Source organism: Lissotriton helveticus, chromosome 10 (assembly GCF_964261635.1).
Source record: "Lissotriton helveticus chromosome 10, aLisHel1.1, whole genome shotgun sequence".
In the NCBI taxonomy this organism is placed as follows: Eukaryota; Metazoa; Chordata; class Amphibia; order Caudata; family Salamandridae; genus Lissotriton; species Lissotriton helveticus.
Genome location: NC_136071.1, coordinates 858596018 through 858612152, shown reverse-complemented (window position 1 = coordinate 858612152; position 16135 = coordinate 858596018). Strand labels below are relative to the sequence as shown.

Sequence of the window (16135 nt, the reverse complement as noted above, 5' to 3'; positions counted from 1 at the left end):
TTTTGAAGCCTTAATATTCTTTCCAGTAAAATCTATTAACACAAATTCAACGTTTCCTTTTGGGCCATTGCTTTTCAGTATTTAGTTTACTTCTTACACTAAAGGGATGCCCCTAACGCTAGTTTCACAACATTGTATTTTAAGGGTGCACACTAACCTTGTGTTTTGTTTACTATTTTTCATTGAGATTTTATGTCTGAAAGAAGTCTGGACAAGCTAAGAACGTCGCTGAGTTCTTGTTGTATCCTAAATGAGTGCTGCTTTATGTTAACCCTTCTTATTAACGTATATTAAAATATAAGCTGTTCTTTACCCAATGTATATACACATGTGCTATTCACTTTTAAGTCGTTTAGTTATATAAGTTGTGCGTCCATAGAAAGTTTTGAACACTCCTTTTCTGTTTATTGAAGCTGTGTCAATCTTGCTGGGACCATGAGCACTGTATATCGTTTCTCTCAATTAATGATTGCGCTATCACCCACAATACTCAATCTTTGGTTACCACAATTCTACTTTATGATATTGAAACTGATCATTGCTTTGCTACGCGTCCTTTGTGTTTCTGTGAGGTCATTCATGCCCCCCGACATGTATTTTAGCGTGCCATTGCATCGTCAGTGGTCACACACTCATCAAGCCTATTGTACAATGCAAAACACCAGGTGTAATTCTTGCAGAACGACAGGGGTGAGGATAAAGTAACGAATGTATCCAAATTATTTATATAAAAATGCTTTATTGAATTTTCAGACTCTAAAAGAAAAGCATTTCACGTCACTATATACATGACAAACCCAATATGTGTTTAGCAACAATAATTTCTCAGTCCCTTCTTATGGGCTTACTTATTTTATGAAATGTTTTGAAATCCAGAATTCATAACAATTGATCTAAATGTACGTCCATGACATGCAAACAATAGACACTTTAATAGTTGCAGAGAATGTAGAATATGTGTAACGTCCAAAGCGATATAAAGGAATATAGAGAATCAAAATGAGAGAAATTGTAATTAACCCAGATAGAGTCACCAAAATGTGTAAGTTAAAGAGAAATACAATGCATAAAATATATTTCTGCAGGTAACCCAAGTGGTATTAAGGTAGAGGCTCTTCAACTGTCAGACCAAATTGTTGGTCTTTTATTTGGGCCATCACGCCCAGTTTGATTTTTCAAATGAGGTAATTTTTAGTCGTGTTTCTCTCTGCTTTTCAGATTTGTCACGGATGCTGCTCGGCGCGAGCAGGAAACCTTGAAGAAGAAAATCCAGCCCAAACTCTCGCTGACTCTGTCGAGTTCAGTGTCCAGAGGGAATGTGTCCACTCCACCACGCCACAGCAGTGGCAGCCTTACTCCACCAGTTACCCCTCCCATCACTCCATCCTCTTCGTTCCGAAGCAGCACGCCAACAGGTAAGGGGCTGGTCCAGTCTTTCTTCTAGAGGAGAACGCTGAGGCACATGCCGCGTTCTGGTACTCTTGGAGTTCAACCTGCTCTTTGTAGACTGCTTCTGAGCATAGTAGAGTGAACAACACAGAGCAGGTTGGTGTGAAAACTTTAATTTGTTTCTGTCACTGCAGCATAGGGACTTGAGCATAACCTTGAGAAACCATAAGCCGCCCCACCAATGGACTTGCCTATGAACGCAGGCTTCATGCACAGCCTTAATGCGCAACATAAGCCAAGATAAAAAAAAAATCTTGATCATACTTAGCATGGCCAATAATTTGTGTAGCATTTTAGTTTCAATTTTTCTGTAGTTTATTTAAATCTATTTAGCACCTTTAACATTACGATTAGAAACGTTTTACACAGCAAAATGGACAATGCATGCATTAATGTAGGTGGGGTAGTTACAGAATTTAGGCTAATGGCAGTTTTATTGATTATTTGATTTTAAATGGTGTAGACACAGACATCGCGCCGCAAGACATACATATATCTAAGTAATAGAATAGCCTGAAAATGTTTCGTATACCACAGCCTTTCAAATAGGCGTCTTCTTGAAAGACATCTAATTCTTAGATCAACCCACCCTGGCATACTGTTTAACATGGGAGGATGGGCGGCTGTTACACCTGAATGGGTCTCATCCTCGGGTAGAAGTCCCTCGCCTTGCATTTCACATGATGTAAAAGGTTATTGTGGTCATTGTGTTTGTGTGCAGCTTTGTAGTGTGGTTTTCCCCTTAAAAAGACCATATCTGCCGTTCTGCCTTTCCATGTCCTTAAATCGCGGCTCGCCCCATTACGAGGGCTATTACTTGGACGCCGCCAGAATGAAAGAATGGCTTAGAATGAGTTTTCAAATGATCATAAAAGTCGGTCGGTCTGTTTGCATTTCAAATATCGTTTCTGACGTCATTTACTTAGATATCTACACAGAAAGCATAGTTTTAGCTTAATGGCTGTACAGAAAATGTAAACACGTCACCGGACAGTTACTTTATAAAACAGATTTGAATATTTTTCAAGCATTGCCCGTCCCCGAGTTCACATTTACATATTTTCGGACTTAAGACAAATAGTGGAAAGGACTAGCCTTAAAGGGGCGATTTAGAGAAGAAAGAAATGTTCTCTTTACCCACTGCTGCATCACCAACAATCGCAAACATTGAGCATTGTAGAATGTTCCATCCTTTGTTGGATGAGGTTTGCTTGGGATTTCAGTCCTATTATAACATCATTCACTGGATGGCCTCCTTAAGCAAGTCACACCATTTCCCTCTTGCTTGCTGTGTGTAATTCATCATAAAGGTGCATGTGTATACCTACATTGCTTCTATCTACCACTAGTTTCTGTGCTGCATCATAAGTAGTTTTTTAGGTGCTGCTGACCCGAAATATGTTCGGATATTTATCTCTGTTTATGAGTGCAGTGATCCATGTCTTTTAAGGTAAATTCAAATCTGAGAGCAACTTGATTTTGATAATTGTATTGTATTGTATTGTATTTGCATTTATATAAAGCATACTACCCCTGACGAGGCGTCAAAGTGCTTTTTCAGCAGGCAGCACGCTACTCCAGAACCCATGAAGGATTAGTGTTGAATTATTATGGTGAAATATGAAAGTAATTTGAGTGGTGGATAGATTAGTCAGTTATTTGGATTCAGAAGGATAGCGGAAGGATAGAAGAGGGACAAAAGGTTTGTATTTATAAAGCGCTTGTTACCTCTGATGGGGTGTTGAAGCACTTTTTTGGCGAGTAGCACGCTCCTCCAGAACCCATAAAGGATTAGTGTTGAATTAGTATAGTGAAATATGAAAGTAATTTGAGTAGTGGATATGTTATTCAGTTATTTGGATTGAGAAGGGTAGGGATAGAAGAGGGGAAAAGATTTGCATTTATATAGTGCTTGTTACCCCTGATAGGGTGTTGAAGCGCTTTTTTGGTGAGTAGCACGCTACTCCGGAACCCATAAAGGATTAGTGTTAAATTAGCATAGTGAAATATGAAAGTAATTTGAGTGGTGGATATGTTATTCAGTTATTTGGACAGAGAAGGTAGTTCACATTTTGCTATTTTAATAACTTACATAGTGTACATTTACCCCATTACGGTTTCTTGGCGCTGAGACATTGGGCCTACGGTCCAACAGGGTCCATAAGAAGAGCAGGTATGTGTTGACGTTCATGGACTGTTTCCTGCAGGAAAAGAGGACTTACTGCAAGAAACTCCTGGTCTTGAGTCTTCAAAAGAATAGAAAGTGGTTTGAAACAATATTCCATCCCTGGAGAGGGCTGATTCGAGATTGTGAGTGTGTGTGCAGAAAGCACTCTGTTTTGGGTTTCTGGAAAAAAGGTATCACAAATCTAATTTCCGAAGATGACCTCAATGCTTGCGCCATTGCATGTTGGAACGTGTGACCGAAGAAGACTGTGGGTGACATAGATAGCCTGGATCAGGATTCTCTGGTGCTCATGTATCTATTGTAGTGATTTCGACTCACATGTATATGGTTGCTGAGGCTAGTTGGTAGCATTTCCATCTTCACTGGTACTATTCACTGGTTTCTCTCCACCACCTCCTACATTAATCAGAAGTTGAGAGCGCTCACTTGCATGGTTTTCGTCAGAGTTCTTTCTGTATAAATTGAGATTCATAAAAGAGTCATCAAGCAGCCTTACTGCAACAACAGGATTATTCTTTGTATTTAGGCAGATATCCTGTACAGAAACCCCTAAAGTACCAGTGTGATGATAACTGGCTGGCAGTCAGAAATGTATTGACTTCGCACATAGAAGAACGCCACCAAAGGCTTCTGCAAGAATGGCGCCCATCTTGTTCAATAGTTTGAAAAGTCAAATCAGGTAAAGTGCATGGGTTAGTCAATAGACACCTTGGCACACACTTCCACGAGCCATAATTATACGGTATAGCATGCGAAAACTAGTGTGTCACTGCAGTTAAACAACGATCCACTCCCAGCCAACAAGCTCTCATTACGATTAATTCTACCACAGGAAAATTGTACTTTTCCACTCTCCAATCTTATAGTGAATCATGTTTATATACTCCTTAAATAAGCATCCTACACTCTGTTTAATGATATATACATCAGCAATTTTAATAGCAAGCACAGTGTAATTAATATGAACAACTTGCTACAAGTACTATGCAAGACAAACAAAATGGTGGATACAATTGCCACCCACTTTGCGCATGTTAGTGAGAGGTGCTGAGTGATGCATATCATTTTATGTGATCCTGAAACTGCAGGCCTCGCTGCATTTCTCCATTCATCCAGTTGTGGTGAGTCACAGCTGGGAGAAAAGAGTGTGTGGTTGATCACTTCTCATGCTGCCACCCCTGCTCGGCTCCAGACCCTGGCAGCGCAGCATGATCCAGAATTTCCATTCTTGGGATAGGGAGATGTCCTGGGGTTCTAAACTGGTCCTATAATACTAGAATATTGTGGTCAAAATATTGTGACCTAGGTAACGACTACCAAAACATCATGAAGGTAAGTATATATATTAATTGAAAAAAACACAATTAAACACTGAGCTACAGTTCTGACTCAAACGCACAAAACCACTGCAGTTACGGTTAGCAACTCACACGATAAACATAATGCCACCCATCATGATGTTCTCTAGATAGCTCTTTTTGTTGTTGTCTCTGCGTCTTTGGCAAATTGGTGTTTTGAGCATCCTGATGGTGAAAGTTATGGCATGTGTGTGGTGTGTGCTGTGAACCATGGCTAGCTAATTTTACTTGGTGTTTCAGAGTCAGACTAATTACACGGTTTTTAGATGTGTTTGTGTCAGTGAATTTCATGTTTTTTGGCCACAGTGCATGGCTTTTGGCTATGCCCTCTGCTCACCCCCTCTGGTGGCCAACTCCAGCTGCACTCTACCTTTGACCACGAGCAGTAAGGGTTTGCCGCAGTGTCCCGCCTTGAGCACATAACTCCCACTGTACACTGCATGCAACCTGGAGCAATGTGCCTAACCCTGCACTGCACAACCCTTTTTGGCTGCAGGGCCTGGCTGAAGCCATGCATCAAACTCGCCGTGAGTAGCCAACCCCTGCTGCGCAAAGACACCAGGCCCAAAGACGAACCCGCTGCGGCCTACCAACTTATACGACTTACGGTATTTGGCTTTGCACAGCAGGTTGGCCTTATGCTAGGCTCTGCACCCTACCCACCGTGAGCACACAACTCTGCTGTTCACTGCCTTCAGACGCACGCATTGGGGTTGGTTGCAGGACCGGGTGTCCAACCAGCTATGGAGTGCTAACCTGCCACGAGTTGCCAACATGGCACCCAACCCTCCTACGCCTGGCCTTTGGCTGCGTGAAGGGTTTGTCTTTCCCTAAATTAGTTTGAAGGGAACATTATTTTCCAGTGTTTTCCCGTTTTTCCCTTTTTAATGAAAACTCTTGATTAACATGAACATTGCAATTTTCAGCACAAAATAGTGTCTTTTTTGCTGGTCCTAAAGTGGCGACCTTTGACCCTGCTCACAGGTAGGTCGCTCCCCTCACCTCCGCTACAGCTCCCCTTGGTGTGAGCACCTCCCCCAGCTTGCCACTGCTGCCGGTCGCAATTTCGAAGCTTGGTCTGTACTGCCTGTACTGTCTTTTGTCTCCTCATTGCCACCTGTATTCATCCCTCTGTTCTGCGCTCTGTATTTCATTTGTGTCCTTTTTTTTCATTCTGTGCCGTGTTTAGCCTTGCCTTAACTGCATTTTCCCCCCTGTGAATTTGTGCCCCTTGCCCTCTGTGTTCCCCACCGCTCCTCACCCGTTTTCTTTTCCGCCGTGCCGTCCCTGTGGCCCGCCCCCCAGCTCGTCCATTCGCCGACCCGATCCCACCGCTCCCGCCTCCCAGCTGCTCCCTCCCACTTCCCCATATATGCCGGCTGCTACGCGTCTGCACCCGTCCTTGCCTGGACCGCACCCAGCGCCAGACCCCCTGTCCCCCGCGAACGCCACAACACCCGACGCCACTACCATGCAAGCACCCTCCACGCACTCAACATCAAACGATTACACTCCTGCTTCCTGGCTGCCCCGAAGCGCACCCATTGACCCTTCTCCTGCCGGAACTGCAGCTTCACCAGCAGCCGGCCCGCCAACCCACCTACCAAAGAACCCAACCGCCTCAGATGCATCCTTCTCAACACCCGCTCCTCTCGCAAACACGTTGCTGAACTCTGGGACCTACTCGACCACAGCGCTCCAAACGTCGCCTTCCTGTCGGAGACTTGGCTGAACCCCTCCTCGCCACCCGACATTGCCATAGCCATCCCGGAAGGCTACAAGATCACCCTCAAAGACCGCACCAACGGAGTAGGAGGAGGAATCGCCATCGTCCACAGGAACACTCTCAAAATCTCGACCAACACCAATGACACCCTCCGCACCCCTGAACACCTGCACATCCAGATCCACACCGACCCCAACAGCACCCTCAGAGGAACCCTCGTCTACAGACCCCCGGACCCTGACCACAGTTCAGCGACTCCTTCGCTGACTTCGTCAGCACATATGCCCTCGCCTCCACGGACTACATCCTCCTCGGGGACCTGAATTTCCACCTCGAGAACAACGACAACTCCAACTCTTCCACCCTGATCGACAACCTTGCCAACCTCGGACTCAGACAACTCGTCACAACACCCACCCACACTGCCGGCCACACGCTTGACCCCATCTTCTCCGCAAGCCCCCATGTCTCCTTCAACAACACCACCGACCACCACTGGACCGACCACCATTGCATCCACTTCACCTTCCGGAAACCCATCACGCACCACCACACCCAACAGTTGCCTCGCCGCTGCTGGAGCAAAGTCACCTAAGACCAGCTATCCCCCACCCTCGCCGGGAGCCCACCCGCAGACCCGACCGACCCCGACGCCTGCAACCTCAGACAGTGGATCGACGACTGCGCCAACACCCTCGCCCGCTCAAGAAACCTTCCAACAGTCACACCAGCAAGAAAGCCAGCTCGTTCACTGAAGTCCTTCAAACCTCCAAGCAAACCTGCCGAAAGCTAGAGAAGAACTGGCTCCATGAGCGAATACCGGAAAGCCATGCAGCCCACAAGAACGCCACCCGCAGACACCACCACCTCAGCAGATCCGCCAAAAGGGCCTCCTTCAAAGACCGCCTAGACAACAACGCACACAACAGCAAAGAGCTCTTCAACATCGTGAAGGAACTCTCCAGCTCCAACACAACGACATCCCACCTTCACAAGACCTGTGCGACTCACTGGCCACCTTCTTCCACCGCAAGATCGCAGACTTCCACGACAGCTTCAATGACACGACCGCCCCAGCAACCACTGAGACCTCCGTCCCCATGACCACCATCCGCACCAACCGCCTGCTTTCCTGGACCAACATCAACGGCGCCGACACCACTAAGATAATGAACACTGTCCAATCCAGATCCCCGTCAGACTCATGCCCACACCACATCTTCAACAAAGCCACCATCACCATCGCACCCCATCTCCCTAAAGCCATCAACATCTCCTTCGAGACAGCAACCTTCCCGGAGAGCTGGAAGCACGCCGAGATCAACGCCTTAGTCAAGAAACCGAAGGCAGACCCCAAGGACCTCAAGAACTTCTGACCCATCTCCCTGCTCCCGTTCCCGGCGAAAGTCATCGAGAAGGCCATCAACAAACAACTGACCAGCTACCTCGAGGAGAACAGCATCCTGGGCCCGTCCCAGTCTGGGTTCCGCAGCAACCATAGTACCCAATCGGCCCTCGTCGTCTCCACCGTTGACATCAGGACCCTGCTAGACAACAGAGAAACCGAGGCCCTCATCCTCCTGGAGATGTCAGCCGCCTTCGACACGGTCTGCCACCGTACCACAGCCAACACGCCTCCACGACTCCGGGATCCAAGAGAAGGCCCTGGACTGCACCCCCTCCTTCCTCTCCGGCAGAACACAGAGCGTCCGTCTCCCCCCTTCTGCTCTGAAGCCACCAAGATCATCTGCAGCGTACCCCAGGGCTCGTCCCTCAGCCCAACCCTGTTCAACATCTACATGGCAGCGCTTGCCCACGCCGCCCGACTGCTTGACCTAAACATCATCTCCTACGCCGATGACACCCCGCTGATCCTCTCCTTCACCCAGGACCCCCACACCGCCAAAACCAACCTCCACGAAGGAATGAAGGCCGTCGCCGACTAGATGAGGAACAGCTGACTGAAGCTAAACTCGGACAAGACGGAGGTCCTCATCCTCGGATCCACCCCCTCGGCCTGGGATGACTCCTGGGAAAGTTGACATTGTTAAGTTTGATATTATAGCCTGACACAAAATGATGCAATGATTGCTACTTCATTGATGCTTTGTAATGATTGACAGCTTACTCCGGAGTGCGGGGTACTGCGCTATGTGTGCAATCTATCAATTAAAATCTGTTTAAAAAAAAATCATCAATACATTTAAATTTCGAAATGGAAAAAATCACTTTCATCAGCCGATCACATTTGCTCAAAATTTCTCAAGGGATTGATTTGATGCACGATGTTCTCAAAATGGCTATTCTAAACGGTAAAAAGTAACTGTGGGTCTAGACAACATAATCCATTTGCCAAAACGTGGATTAAGCACAGTCGGATACTCTCATATTCTGAAAGGGTACTTTTTCAGAATATGAGAGTATCCGACTGTGCTTAATTCACGTTTTGGCAAAATGTATAATTTAATTTAGATCAGAGCTACACCACAGACACTGTGGCATGGATTATGTTGTCTAGACCCACAGTTACTTTTTGTTGTTCAGACTGTCTTTCTTTGGGGGACGTATCTGTGCTTGGTCGGTAAATTATTTCCCCTGGGACCCTCCTTTTGACCTGTTGTTGTTATATTCTAAACGGTAGAAATAAATAAAAGTTTTAATCCTTTAAAGGCAATTTAGCAACTTTTTAAACACTCGTCCCTCAACAACTACTAACAGATTTATACTAATCAATGAATGCACCATTTCGGTGTAAAGTTCTTGTTTTTTGCCAAATTTGGCATAAATCCATTTGGATTTTTTTCCTTTAGAGACAAGCGAAATTTCACTTGGGAGCGAAAATGTGAAAACTCAACTTTTTGGGAAATCTGCCCATAATTTGTTTTAGCTGCACAGAACTTCATGAAAATTGGCATGCCAGATGACTACAGCAAGCGACTGCCTATTTTAGTGCAAATCCTCCTACTGGGGCACAAGTGATAGGTAAATTAGAGTAATGTATTTCAATAGAAAGTGCATATGCACCATGACTACACAGTGGCACTGACACTGTGTAACAGGTAAGCATAGGTTTATTGAACTTTCCACATGGGCATCTTGACAATGTGTATCTTTAAAGGTATGTAGATGTGAAGTTAGGAAGTGAGGGTGCAGGGTCAGAGACGTGGCTAAAAAGCAGAGTCTTGAGCTGTATGCAGATGGAGGTAGAAGGCAGAGTCTTGGGGTGTGTGCATATTGAGGTAGAAAGCAGAGTCTAGAGGTGTTTGTATATTGAGGTAGAAAGCAGAGCCTTGATGTGTGTGCATATTGAGGTAGAAAGCAGAGCCTTGTGGTGTGTGCATATTGAGGTAGAAAGCAGAGTCTTGATGTGTATCCAGATGGAGGGAGAAAGCAGAGTATTGAGGTGTGTGCACATTGAGGTAGAAAGCTGAGTTTTGATGTGTATTCAGATGGAGGTAGAAAGCAGAGTCTTGAGCTGTGTGCGGAGAGAGAAAGCAGAGTCTTGAGGTGTATTCAGATGGAGGTAGAAAGCAGAGTCTTGAGGTGTGTGCATATTGAGGTAGAAAGCAGAGTTTTGAGGTGTATTCAGATGGAGGTAGAAAGCAGAGTCTTGAGGTGTATTCATATTGAGGTAGAAAGCAGAGTCTTGAGGCGTGTGCATATTGAGGTAGAAAGTAGGGTCTTGAGCTGTTTGCAGATGGGGGTAGAAAGCAGATTTGTGAGGTGTGTGCATATTGAGGTAGAAAGCAGAGCCTTAAGGTGTGTGCATATTGAGGTAGAAAGCAGAGTTCTCCAGTATTGGGGTGTCTTTCATAGATTCACATGCCTGCATCATTTCCTGTCGTCTGAGTGGGAGTCCCACGGTACATAAAAAAGCAATAATATGCACATAATATCAAAAAAACTTTGGTAATAACCAACCAGGAAGTAAAGTAGCCCAAGCTACAAGAGTAAAAACTTCCACACTCATGACTATCCTAGTCATTTTGTATAGTCCAAACTGCAGCCAATCAGGCGACAGCACCCACCAGAATGTTCTCCCCAGAGGCTCAGGCTCTCAGATTTTCTACCGCATGTTGTGTGAAGGGAGTCTCCCTGAGCTCTGCGCAGTTCTTCTCAAATTTCTTCAGGTTTTCGTACTTTCAGGATGTCTTCCTCTAAAAAATCATTATTCAGGCCCTGTGAATCTTGTGGTAAGCTCCTGCTTTTCTCAGAAGATCCCCACAAGAAATGCATCTACTGCCTGTATCCGAATCATCAAGTGAAGGACTGTAAGATATGCAGGACCTTTCCTCAAAAGACCCTCAGGGATAGAGAGCGTTGCTTACTTCTGTGGCTACAGAAGCTTAAGGACCAGGACAATCCAGTTTCTGAGGTAGGAAGTATTGCCTCTGGGTCCTCTATGGCCTCTAGGAAGAGAGCTGCGGAGGAGGTTTAATCTTCTGCTTGGGCTAAGGTTGTGAGAAAACAACAACCCTCTAAGGGTTCAGAGAGGCGTACCACTTCTAAGGCTACTCCTCTTTTCAAACTAAACCTTTGCCTTCCACTCCTCCGAGAAGATCAGTAGAAAATTTGCCTCCAAAACCTACTTCTGAGAGGACTCTTCCTCAGAAGAAGACCCCGTCGTTGACTGCGCCATCGACCACCCCTTCGCCGACGAAGATTCCCGTCAACACAACTTCTACATCGACGGTGACTTTTTCCTCACCTAAACCTCAGATGAGTATGTCGTCGGCGTCGTCCCCGTCGACGCTGGTCCACGTCTCGGTGAGACCCATGTCGTCGACAAAAGAGATTGCATATACTCGTATCCTCGGCGCACAGTCGACGACAAAGACCAAGAAGATCTCATTGACGGCGGCTTCGTCAACGACGGCCGCTTCATCATCGTCGACGACTTCATCGTCATCGACGAGCTCGTCGTTGAGAACTACATCGTCGACTACCAAATTGTCGACGAAGACCACATCATCGACGAAGGCCTCCTCGTCGTTGAAGACAACTTCATCGACGACCACTTCCTCGTTGGCCTTATGTAAATGTAAATGTGTTTGTATTTATATAGCACCTTCTACCCTGAGGTCTCGTAGCGCTGTATTCATACCGCTGTGGAACCCTTCCTGGCTTTCCTGTGAAATGTCCACTCCTGGGCACCCCCAAGGTGAAGCCAGGCAGCCAAGCGCTGCTGGGGCCATTGTGGAGATTAAGCAAGCTATTGCCCTGAGTCACAGAGTGGGACCCATGATTAGACTAGGCACCGAGGCGAGAATTATCAGGTCCGGGGAAATTGTGTCCAAGAGCCACCGAGGCGAGAATTGAACCCTGGTCCCGGGCCAGACCTCTGCATCAGGGTCTGCCACTCTAACCATTGAGCCACGCTTCTCCACTTATCACCGTCAGGGATTATTCCATCGTCGACTGGCCCATCGACGACTCTTCCGTCGACGCAAAAATTATCAACATGTACTGAAATACAAGTATGGTCACCGTCTACGGCTTTATCATCTACGCCGTCTACGACAAAACCTCCTTTATTACAAAGACGTGGTTCCGCTCCTGAACCCTTATCTCCATTGCATCTTTCTCCACATAAGGTACCTCTACAGGTTCCTGACAAATTGCTGGATTCAGAAGATAGTGAGGAAGATTCTGATGTGGATGATAGATTTAGATCAGCTACAAGTCCTTCGGAGCTGTTGATAAAATACCAGGTAGATGATCAAGATGATCAACCTTCGCCTGAACATGTGGCTTCGCCTACTGCTAATGTCCCTACAGCTCAGATGCCCATAGCTTTATTAAATAATCTTTAGTATATGCTGGACGATTATTACCGCAGTTTCCCGCCATCTGAGTCAGCGGATTTCGTGCCTCCTACACCAGTGGCTCAAGCTTCCACATCAGAATTCGGGTCTCCTAGACCTCCTTCGCCAGTGGTTTCACATCATTCTGCAGAAGCGCATTCATCGGATGATGAAGATGGAGAGGAAGGTGACGTAGATGACAGATCTCTGTTGTCGGAGTGGGATGAATACCAGATCCAAACACCTTCTCCTTCACCTCCGGCTCCGGTTGATTCACCTCCAGTGGACATTGAAGGCTTTCACCTCCTTATGGAAAGAGAAACGCGACGTTTCCTTATCCCTATGGAAACTAAGAAGGAAGAATGCTTCCTCTATGATTTTAAAGACTAGCCAGGGAGACAAGTACGGGCGATTCCCATTATAGATTTTATATGGAAAGAGGGATTGAAAGTGATGTCAAATCCTGCATCTATTTCTCCAGTCTTGTCACGTCTGGACAAGAAATATAACGCGCCTGACACGTCTCCAGCATGCCTCATAGGGCACCCAAAAGTGGATTCCGTGATCGTGCAGGCTGCCCAAAGACGGGCTAGAAATCCATCTTCTCCTATCACAGCCCCACCTGACAGGGACAGCAGGGGACTGGACTCGATTGGGAAACGAGTCTCCACTATGGCAGCGACAACAGTCCGTGCAGCCAATTCTCTAGCCATTCTGGGTCGCTACGACCAACAAATGTGGTCTGATATTTCACCATACATAGGCATGCTACCAGAGCCGTCAAAATCTGAAGCTCTGAAGGTGCTACAGGAGGGAGAAAGAATTTCTGCAGAAATTATTGATTCGGCAGTGGACGTTGCTTCCACAGGTTTCAGGCAGCTGGCGGGGGCTGCTGTTCTATGTCGACAAGGCTGGTTAAAGGATACTTCATTTCGCCAGGAAGTACAGGCTTAGATACTTGACATGCCTTTCGACGGGGAGGCTTTGTTTGGCCCACATGTATAATAAGCCTTACAAAACATTAAATAGGACACAGAAACAGCCAGATCTCTTGGCACCTTACAATTTCGTAAGCCGCCCTTTCGGGGTGCGAGAGGACATGGATCGCCCTCTAATCGAGGAAGCTATAACCAACAATCTTCCTACAGGTCATATCAAGGAAATCAACGCTACCAAACGCAACGTTACCAAGCATATGGCCAGCACACCACATCCTATTCCCAGAATAAGAGGAAACCTTCCTACCGCGGAAAGGATTCCAACAAAAGACAATGAGTATCATTACCTGCCACCGCTACTGCCGCAGTCCCATGTAAAGGTTGGAGGAAGAATCTCAAGATTTTATTCAAACTGGTCCTCAATAACATCGGACAAGTGGGTCCTAGACATTGTAGCCAAGGGCCATGCTCTAGAATTCGAAAAGTTTCCTCCAACATTCCCTCCAAAGGGCCCCCCTCCAGCTCATCTCAAGGAGTTGTTTTCCCAAATAAATTTGATGTTACAAAAAGGAGCGATCGAAAAGATCCCTCAATTGCAGAGATGAACAGGATTCTAATCATGGTTCTTCCTGATACAGAAGAAATCCGGAGAATGGCATCCAATTCTAGATCTCCGTTCCCTCAACAAGTATCTAAAGAAATTGTAATTTTGGATGTTATCACTTCAAGAAATACTTCATCTTTTGTCGGCAAGGGATCACATGGCCACCCTGGACCTTCAGGATGTGTACTTCCACGGCCCCATTTTGCCCCGTCACAGGAAGTTCCTGCTTTTCAGAGTGGCTGGCAGGGATTTCCAGTTCAAGGTCATTCCCTTTGGACTAAGATCGGCACTCAGAGTGTTTACGAAGGTCCTAGCTTCCGTAGCAGCGCACCTCCGTCTGGAGGGGATTCAAATATTTCCTTACCTGGACGATTGCCTTATCAAGGCTAGTTCTTTCTCAGACACAAACTCCCATGTCCAAAGATGTCTGTCTCTGTTCCAATCGCTGGGTCTCTCTATCAACCTCGGCAAATCACATCTTGTTCCTTCGCAAAGACAAACATTCTTGGGAGCAACCTTGGACACACAACTAGTCCAAGCTTTCGTGTCAGACAAAAGGCAAGAAAGAATCCAAAAGCTGGCTCACATGTTACGATCAAAAAAGTCAGTTTTAGTCCGACAGTTCAAGTCCTTTCTGGGAATGGTCTCTTCTTGCATCCCGTTGATATCAAATTAATTGCCACCTCAGAATGAGGCCCCTTCAAGAGGAGCTCAACCTGCAATGGTTACAGATTTCAGGTTCATTCGAGTATCTCATTCACATCACTCCTCGGATGTAGGAGGCATTTCTCTGGTGGGCTCAAGAAAGAAATGTGAAGAAGGGATGTGCATTCCTTCAAGAAATGCCGAATTTCACTATCACCACAGACGCATCCCTAGAGGGTTGGGGAGCACATCTTCAAAGGCTAAAGGTCAGCGGGAAATGGAGCCCTCAACAAAGAAAGTGGCACATCAATCTACTAGAACTAAGAGTCATCTTCTTAGCCCTCAAGTCGTTTCGTACAATCATTCTAGGAGCCTCAGTATTGGTTCGCACAGACAATACTCCAAGTATGCATTACTTGAACAAACAGGGAGGAACGAGGTTGGCTCTTCTGTCTCAGGAAGCCCAAGAAATCTGGGCTTGGGCGATACGGCACAAGATCAATCTCTTGGCAGTTCACGTGTCAGTTTCAAATGTTCTGGCGGATACCCTCAGCAGGTCAATGGTGTCCTCTCACGAATGGGAACTGCATAAGCCGACAGTGGATCGAGTCTTCCATCAGTGAGGTCACCCCGATCTGGACCTCTTTGCGACCAAGAAGAACAGCAAATGCCTATTCTTTGCAAGCTGGCTTCCCCACAAAGATTCTCAGGGGAATGCGTTTTCGATGAACGGGTCTCAAATATATGCTTACGCCTTTCCTCTGATACCGTTGGTTCCCAGAGTTCTCCGGAAGATGAAGAGAGAACCTTGTCCCCTGATTCTCATCGCTCCAATTCAGTTTCTACCAGTACCGAATCTCCTGTCCATCCAGAACGGTCAGATTTGCCATCCGGATCCTGCATCTCTGAAATTAGCTGCCTGGCGCCTGAGCACCTTGAATTCGCTCATCTAAATATTCCTGTGGATTGCAAGGAAGTTCTGGCTAACGCGCGAGCGCCTGCCACAATAAGGACATACGAACTTAAATGGAAAAGATTCTGCGTATGGTGTCAATCTGCTGGGGTTCACCCGATTCACGCAACACCGGAACATATATTACCTTTTTTCTTGCACTTGGCGAGATCAGGCCTCTCTCATGCAACGTAAAAGTAGTTTCTGGCAGCCATTTCAAGGTTCAGACAGGATGGGTCCAATTTTCTTTATTCAGCAAGAATAATGCAACAGTTTTTAAAGGACTATTCCGAATGTTTCCTCCTGTGTGTCGTCCACCTCCATCCTGGCATCTTAATGTGGTATTAGCGCAGCTCATGCGCCACCCATTTGAACCGATTCACAGAGTGGATTTTAAATTTCTATCCTGGAAGGTTTCTCTGTTGCTAGCTTTGACTTCATCTAGAGGAATCTGTGACATTCAGGCTTTCA

General features: G+C 46.2%; 1 protein-coding gene across 3 annotated transcripts in view; it reads left to right on the top strand.

Annotated features, from left to right (window-relative positions):
• Nucleotides 1–16135, top strand: part of JAZF1 (JAZF zinc finger 1) — a 689301-nt gene that overhangs the window by 445739 nt on the left and 227427 nt on the right. For all 3 annotated transcript variants that reach the window (XM_078663493.1, XM_078663495.1, XM_078663494.1), the window contains one exon: nucleotides 1219–1415. In XM_078663493.1, coding sequence (XP_078519619.1) covers nucleotides 1219–1415 — 197 coding nt within the window. The remainder of the gene's footprint in view (nucleotides 1–1218; nucleotides 1416–16135) is intronic.